Consider the following 8,514-nt stretch of genomic DNA (forward strand, 5'->3'; position numbering starts at 1 on the left):
GTCTCTGTTGTGCAAACAGGTTTTTAAAAAATTAAAAACAGGATGAATAGACATATCACAAACAGTAATCCCTTTTTCAAACTCCCTTCAATTTATCAAAGCATCTGCTTGGGAAGCAGAAGGTCCCAGGTTCAATCCCTGGCGTCTCCAAAAAAGGGTCGAGGCAAATAGGTGTGAAAAACCTCAGCTTGAGACCCTGGAGAGCCGCTGCCAGTCTGAGAAGACAATACTGACTTTGATGGACCAAGGGTCTGATTCAGTATAAGACAGCTTCATATGTTCATATGTTCATACTGTGCCAGTACAATTCAATTCCAAGCTGGGGGCAGGGGAGAATGTTGTTATTATTATTATTATTCTGCTGCTGCTAAGCAGAAGTTAAAAAGGTGAAATCTTCTAGCATGGAGAGAAAGTGATGAAGAAGGATTCACCTGCTTAGTAGTGGCTGACACAGCAATTTAAGATTCAGAAGCAGTTCCTTTATAAAAAGTTGGCAATTCTGTTTGGAAACTCTGTAGAATATATTTCATGTGTGTAGTTACATTTTGCTATTGTAGAAGAAAGGCCACATTTAAAATCTCTCCCCACCTCCATTTCTTTCTGTCTCTTTAGAATAACATTGCATTAACACCTACACGAGACCATCCTTCAGAAGATGCTGATGCTCTGATTCCCGTAAGTTACATCCATCCTAGGCTGGAGTTCTTTAATACCCAAGGAAAGACTGCTGTAATCTAAGATGACAGTAAAATGGAAAACCAGACCTAGGGTTCCAGCCCAGCTGTATCCTAAACCATGTATATTTAGGGTTGCATACTTTGTTTCCTCGTCTTTACACCAACAATGGGTTGCTACCTTGGCTGGTGGCTTCAGAGGAGGAATTCTACAGCATCCATCCTCACCCCAAACTTTGCCCCCCACATACTCCACTCCTAAATCATCAGGAATTTTCCAACATGGAATTGGCAGTCCTATAAATTCACTTACAGATCTGGCCAAATGGAAGCAGAATCTTGAGGGGTAGAATGGATTGTACTAATTTTGGCTGCAGATGGGGATTACATTGATTAAACCTCTTTTGCATAATAAAAAAGGAAATAATCTTGTATGTCAAAAATGAATACAGAAGTGAACAGTCCAGAACAGAACCTTTCTCCTGGCTTTCCCCTTTGTTTGTTTTGTTTACCTCCAGCAAGGTAATTTTTACACATAGACATGTCCATCACACCCCTGCCTGCAGTCTGAAGTGGTACTGTCGGTTCCACCACCACATTCTGTTGCTTTGTCTACCAGGCTTCAGTGGGTGGTGGTCACCTTCCTCCAAACTGAAGCAGCAAACTAGGCAGCTATGAGACTTGTTGGAGGCTGGAAGCAAAAGGTAGGTGTGGTATCTGTTAATATAGATATCATTTAGCATATATCTTAACCATAAGCACATTTACTGGCAAGAAACTCCCACCTATTTAATATGAATTATTTCTATGTCAACTAATTTAGGATTATAGTGTCAGTTTATGTTAATATTATTTATTACACATCTCTGTCTTCCTCTAAAGTTAAGGTGATTCCAGATCCGGTTGCCATTTAGGTACTGACTAAGTTGACCTGTTTAGCTTTAGCAATCTAGTAATACTAGACTTCTTCTCCATCTTCGCTCACCCCATAGCCTCTATGGTTTATGAATAGTTGTAGTGCTGGGGGATCTCCAGAGCGCACCTGGGATGGTGAGCTCCAAGGAGCCTGCTCTCCACAGGCTCCAACCCTCAAATCGTACTAGAGCACAATAGCGGATAACTGTTTTGGTGATCTCCCATACTGAAGACAGGTGAAGTTAGTAAGAAGCAGGAACCAGGAAACAATACATATCTACTCAACTCCATTAAAACAGAGACATAGATGCAAAACAATCCACACAGTTATTGAATAGTATCAGAAACTGAGATCTGTAAGGTAAGGTAAATGGTGTGGTTGTTGGTTGTTGGCACTGCACTCTAAGAGTAGGTTGTTGGCACTGCACTCTAAATGGACTTTATTTGTATGAGGTACTCTTCCAGTTCCTATACTTCCTCCTTTCTCCTTGGGGGGTGGGGGTGGGTGGGTTCTATGTTGGAACACTGTCTATAGTATCTGTTTGGACTGTTCTATGAAGCTGCTATCCTGCAAGAGAAAGGCGTAATGGTAGTCAACAGTAGCTACGGCTGGGGTGGCTGGTAGATTTTTTTAAAAGCGGTCCCATGGAAAATGGAGATGATTGTCATCTTTCTGATGGGAAAAAACCCCGGCTTGATCAAAAAAGCCAGGAATGAGAGAAAATATGGATTTCATTCCTGGACAATTTCTTGGGTCTAACTTCAGCTTTCAAATTTAAACAACTCCCAAAGCCATCCATTCATTTAAAATAACTGCTTCTCTACAGACTTAAGGCAACCTGCAACATCTAATAACATATCCAGATTAAAAGCAAAATCAAAACCAAGAAATCACCATCTACAAATTATGAAGCTCCATCTCTGGTCAGATAGCTAGAAAGACTGGAGAATTTAGATTAGGGCCTTTCAGCACTGGTAGTTTCTCTTGCTTTCTCTGTGTATCTCCATCACTGTTTAAATTTCATTCTGCGTTTCCTCCGACTTTCGCCTTGCATTTCTTTCAGGTTTGCTTTCTCATTCTGCATTGCTTTTCACCCATTCAGCTCCTAGCTCGCTTTCCATCCATTGTATCCCTGGTTTTTCTGAAAGTTTTTTGCTACACACTTGCCTCACTTCCAAGCCAAAGGTAATTCAGAAGCATACACATTTCCTCTGATCTTTTAACCCTGCCCCTTTCTCACCCCTTTATTTTTTTTATTAACCCCACCATCAAGATTGAGGGACTTTGTTCCTCTCACTTTGCACCTTCTGCCATCCTCCCTACTTCAGCTCCAGTATTATGAGGGTTTCCCATCTTTTTAATTTCATTTTTTAAACAAGCCCTTTGAATCTAGCAATATGAAACGTTGATTGCTAATTTTATTGGAGGAGGAAAAAAAAAACATTAGCAGGGAATGCTTTAACAGTTTGGCTGCAGTTAAAGGGGAGGTGGTCTCTCCTCTCCATGGCAGATGGCTAGCCATTTGAGAGCTTGGGAAAAAGTGATGCTTTTCTCCTTGCCCCTGGCTTGTTCAATTTCTTGCAGCCCCCCTCTCCCCACTAAAACCAGCAGAGGGGGAAAGGTGCTTTCCGACAGAGGTCTGTTCATGGTTGTGATCTTCTGATGACACACAAATATAGCTGTTTACAGTAAATGGATCAAAATTGCTGATTGATTTAGCAGGTAGCTTAATCTGAAAGGTTAGAATGGGGATTCTACATGAGGGAGAATGGGATGCCTATTTTCAAGAATGGCTCGGTAGCTCAGATTGTTAGACTGTTATGCTCATTATCCCAATATCATGGGTTTGATCCCTGTGTGGGCTAGGGTTTTTTTGGTGGTGGTTCAAAATCTTTAAATGTAGAAGAAGAAGATATTGGATTTATATCCCGCCCTCCACTCCGAAGAGTCTCAGAGCGGCTCACAATCTCCTTTCCCTTCCTCCCCCACAACAGACACCCTGTGAGGTGGGTGGGGCTGGAGAAGGCTCTCACAGCAGCTGCCCTTTCAAGGACAACCTCTGCCAGAGCTATGGCTGACCCAAGGCCATGCTAGCAGGTGCAAGTGGAGGAGTGGGGAATCAAACCTGGTTCTCCCAGATAAGAGTCTGCACACTTAACCACTACACCAAACTGGCTCTAAATGTAGAACCACAAGGCACCAGTTTAATGTTAGGCTTGCTTCCAGAGACTGAAAAGTGCAGGTTTTAAATTGTAGCTGCTTCTAGAGACTTGCAAAATGAACCCTCTCCCCCAAGGCCTAAGGTTTTGAAAGTGTTCTTCCTTTTCATGCTGTAGTGAGCAAGAATTTATGTGGGGAGGGAACCATTTTGGTAGTCTCCAGTACCCTAACTTGAAAATGGCACCTTGTTGTTTTACATTTTAACAAGGTTGCGATAGTGGTCATGGTAGTATTGCCATGACTTCCAGGCAGCAGCTGTAAGCTGTTGGTGTGTGTGTGTGTGTGCCAACCCCAGTTGCCCCTTCCCCTAGGAGAGTGGCTGCTGCCTGTGGACTGCAGAAGAGGGCTCTTTACCAGCTGGACCCCCAGTCTGGAGCTGGATTGCCAATGGTGGCTGCCCCTTGCCTGTGGCAGCTCCCACATTCCAAACATTCCCCACCCCCATCTGACCATGGCCTTCCCAAGCCCTTGAAGAAAGTGAAAGATTGGGAGGAGGGCATCTAACCTTCCATTGTTGTCTTGTCCCCCGCAACCACTCAGACAGACACCCTCCCCCCTCCCCGTAGCAGCTAAGGAGAAGGGGGGGATACAAAAGCAGAAGCTTAAACAACATTTTTAACGCCTCAGCACAACTCAGCCAGCCAGCTCCTTGCAAGCTGTGCTGCTCTCCCCCACCACTCGCTACTGCACAGCTGTGATAGGGCAACTGTAATTTTTTTTAAAAAAACCTTGGATGTCACCCCCACCTCCCCACACATCACAAGTTACATTCCACCCCGATTTACAAAAGTGCGGTTTTAAAATTGTAGTTGCAGAATAAATACACCAGATGGTGTAAGACTGGCGTGGATGGCAGGCACAGAAATCTGAAGCCAAGTATAAAAGCTTGACTGCAGGGATACCTTGTAGTAAGTTGTGAGTGCAGAAAGAGCCCTGTTGTATCCCCTCTTGTGTTTCTATTTGTACAAGATTTTATGTAACCAAATTCTTGGCACTATAACATATAGGGAGGAAAGCACTAAGTGTTGCACAAAATTTTGCAGAACTCCACCAAGCCTGTTTATGCTTCTCATTTCTAGATTCAAATATTGCATGGGTATTGCGTGCAGGCCTGCCATGGACAGAAAGGGGAGTTGCAGCTTTTGCCCATGATCAGGCCTCGGATTCAGTGGGAGCTCACAGGAGCACAGCTCCTGAACCTTTCTGAGAGTTCCACCTCCTCCTTCCCATCTTGTCCATTGAATAGAAGGTGCAGCTGCATAACAATCCCTGGACGAGCGCCACTACCTATTTTTCTACAAAACGACCCCTGCCCATGATAGAGTAAAATGTTTGACACAGAACGGTTACAATCTGAGACGATTCAATGTTAGTTTGAGACAGGAGAGCTGTTGTTTACGTTTCACCTGACAAGCATACTAAAGAAGAAGAGCATGGCTAGAAATGGACAGAATCTTTAAAATCATGTACGCAAAGGAAAGATTCTTATTGTGACACCTTTGATTCAGTTGGTTGTTTTCTTTGGCCAGATGCCGAACAAATGGGATTTTGTCCTAGTATGTGACGATCACAAATCCTTCAGTACAAAGAGGATCAAGAAAGAAGAGTTCTTGGAAGAACTGCGTAAGAAAGGATTCATTATCAAGGTGTGATGGGTATTTCTCCAAGTTTTTTATTTTTTTTAACATGTTTATATCCCACCTCTCCACATAAAATGCCTGTCGATTCACAATAAAGCTTCAAAATCACATAAACTAACAACTGGTAACTGGCACATTCTTGGCTATAGCAGTTACAACTTTCGCAGCATTGGCAGTTTGGTAGTGGAATGACCTCCTTGCAGAAATTAACCTCATACCTAACCATACCTATGCTTTTTGTTAGTATTATATCATTATTGAATTTTTTATTTTGATGAACCGTTAGTTTCTTTCAATAATTTACCTGAAGTGGGAGATAGAAATATGTTGCTAAGCCTTGCACATAGAGGGCAGAAACCTTAAAAGGCCTCTTCAGTCTTGCTGTCAACCCATGTAGGACTATTCTCTTTATTTTATTCTGCTTATTCTTTCTAATTCTTAGACAATTAAAGACAAAAAGCTATTTCATGGGATCCGTGCCCCAAGTTCAGCTATCCGAAAATATAAGTGCCTTATGGGTGATTCTGACTATGAATTGGGGGGTCTGAGTGTACAGTCAGAAGAGCAGCACCAGGAAATGACTTGTACAAGGTAAAAACATTTTAAAACACAAACTCTTTCATGCTTTCGGGGCTGATCTAGCTTTGTAACTCGCTATGCAGAAGCCATTCTAGATTGGCCCACATGGCAAATGGTATAACTGCATTTACTGTTGCGATGGAGGAACTTACCACGCAGATGGGCCCATTTTCTCCTCATGATTGCAAATGTTAGAGGAAAAAAGGGCTTGCAGCACCAATGTTAGAGATAAAAGGGTTTCCACTGGTTCAGAGAATGCTGCCTCAACTGTATAGTGCTCTGCTCTGTAGTCTGACCTCTTGTGGTTAGTGGGGGCCAATAATAAGATTCTTTGGGATCTATAGGGGTACCAATTCTTTTACCAGTTAACCTGTCCATCAGTCCTTGTGAAACTGGCACTGGAATCATGAGACAGACTGAGGGATCTTTTGGCATATTGTCTGTTTTGTAGATAAAATCACTTATATTTACTCAGATTTGGATTGCCCATTAAGAACAGATGTTGTGGACATTCCTGAGATTTCTTGTGCTAGGTGCTCAGGAAAACGCTGACAGTGTAACTCCAAGGTTTTCTGAGTGAAACTGATTAACTAGCTCTTTTCCAGTCTGGCTTCCAGACTGAAACAGCCTTGGTTGCCTTGCTCAGTGAACTCTGTTAGTCAGCTCTTCATCTTCATCCTCACCCACAACAATACAACATCTCATCTGAGCATGGACACTGGTACCAGAACTTGCAATAAACCCAAGTGCCAACTTTGCTGCCACATACACCCAGACAACACAATCACTGGACTTAACAGCATTAACTACACCATCTCGGGCTCATTCACTTGTTCATCTTCCAACATTATATATGACATTAAATGCCAACAATGCCCTTTAGTTCTCTAAATAGGGCAAACAGAACAAACCCTATGCCAAAGGATAAATGGACACAAATCTGACATCAGGAATTACAAAACTGAGAAACCTGTGGGAGAACACTTTAACCTTCCAGTGTATTCAGTGGGTGACCTCAAAGTAGCTGTTTTACTGCTACTTCAAGAACAGAAAGGAACTTCAAGAACAGAATGGAGAGAGAAATTGCTGCATTACAAATTATTATGAAACTTGGAACAAACACCTCCCCAGGACTGAACAGGGATATTGGGTTTTTTATCTCATTACATATGCTAAACCCACTCTCACTTATAGCTATATATCCGCAGTATTCCAATGTATTTCTCCTTTAGAATAGTGTATCAGAATAATGTTTTGACATACTAAAATAAGGGATATTGGCTGTTTATCTCATTACATATACTTCACCCATTTTTCTAATGGCAAATGAGAATGAAGTTAATAATATATGTTACATGTTAAAAAGTAAATTAGGTGGATAAGAACATCACTAGGAAATACATGTCCTTTTGTTTTACCTAGACTTGTAGCAAGTGCAATTAACAGACAACTTTAATTACCTTTTATTGGGTTCCCATGCAAATGCTATTCAGACCAAATGGTCTTCCAATTTGTTCATGACATTGTTTTGCCATTTGATCCTAACTTTGTCTTAAAGGCACTGCTTGACTCCCACTTTGTTCTTCTGTTAGACAGCTGACAGGAAGTGCACTCACCTGTTGGTGCTTTGGGACCTCTCAGTGATTTTTGATACCATTGACTATGGTATATTTCTGAGCTGGTTCTTTGGGGTGGGTCTATGGGATTGTGGCTTGTCCTATCTGAATGATAGGTTTTAATACAAATTTATGTCCACATTTGCCATCATCTCAGTCTCACTAGTTGTACATCTGGCTGAGAATCTTTTTTCGTCTACAACATTGTGCATGGACAGAGGCTGCACATCTTCAAAGGCTTTGTACTAAACAGAAAATCTTTTCCTGGGATATTTAGAGAAAGGTGCACTTGTTATTTTTGGGCTCTGGAAAAGGTGGTGGAGAGCTCAAGTTGAATTATAGGCTTCTTCCAGTTGTTTACTCTTCCATAGCCAACTAATTTTTGATTCTTTTGTATTTTTAGGATACGTATTGTCTACTTTATCCTGCAGACCACAGAGATATCATCAAAGCGTATGCAATTATTCTTTTTCTTCACTGTTTCTATAATGCTGTCAGTGTATCTTTCCCTTCCAGCTGGTATGTGCCAGTGTGAGACTTGAGAAGTCATGTTCTGATTTGTACTCAGGGCCAAACTATATAAGATGGTAATAATCTGTGACCAGAACTCTGATCATTTAAAATTTCTATTAATAGGATGCGTAACTGGTCGCACTTAGATGGAAATAATAGTGTGGGGAGGGTAATGATTCTTCCCCCTGTGCTGTTTTCTTGTGTTGCTGTTACTTGTTCCAATAGGAGAACTGCATGTTTTCCTATTAGAACGAGTGGCTGTTGTGTCAGTTTATATTAGGAGAATTGGGGGGGGGGGAGCAATGCTGCTGCCCCCAATACCCAGGTCCTAATGAAGTTCAGCTCCCCAGTGCTGC

The 8,514-nt window shown here is 41.9% G+C and overlaps 1 protein-coding gene across 1 annotated transcript; it reads left to right on the forward strand.

The window, feature by feature from the left end:
* Positions 1-616: 616 nt before the first annotated feature.
* On the forward strand, positions 617-8,290 carry LOC132589968 (anoctamin-9-like). The gene is made up of 4 exons (XM_060262772.1): positions 617-675; positions 5,340-5,456; positions 5,893-6,041; positions 8,049-8,290. The coding sequence occupies exons 2-4, from the start codon at positions 5,340-5,342 to the stop codon at positions 8,185-8,187; spliced, it is 405 nt and encodes a 134-aa protein (XP_060118755.1). The 5' UTR covers positions 617-675; the 3' UTR covers positions 8,188-8,290.
* Positions 8,291-8,514: the final 224 nt, after the last annotated feature.

This window comes from Heteronotia binoei, chromosome 21 (assembly GCF_032191835.1).
Source record: "Heteronotia binoei isolate CCM8104 ecotype False Entrance Well chromosome 21, APGP_CSIRO_Hbin_v1, whole genome shotgun sequence".
In the NCBI taxonomy this organism is placed as follows: Eukaryota; Metazoa; Chordata; class Lepidosauria; order Squamata; family Gekkonidae; genus Heteronotia; species Heteronotia binoei.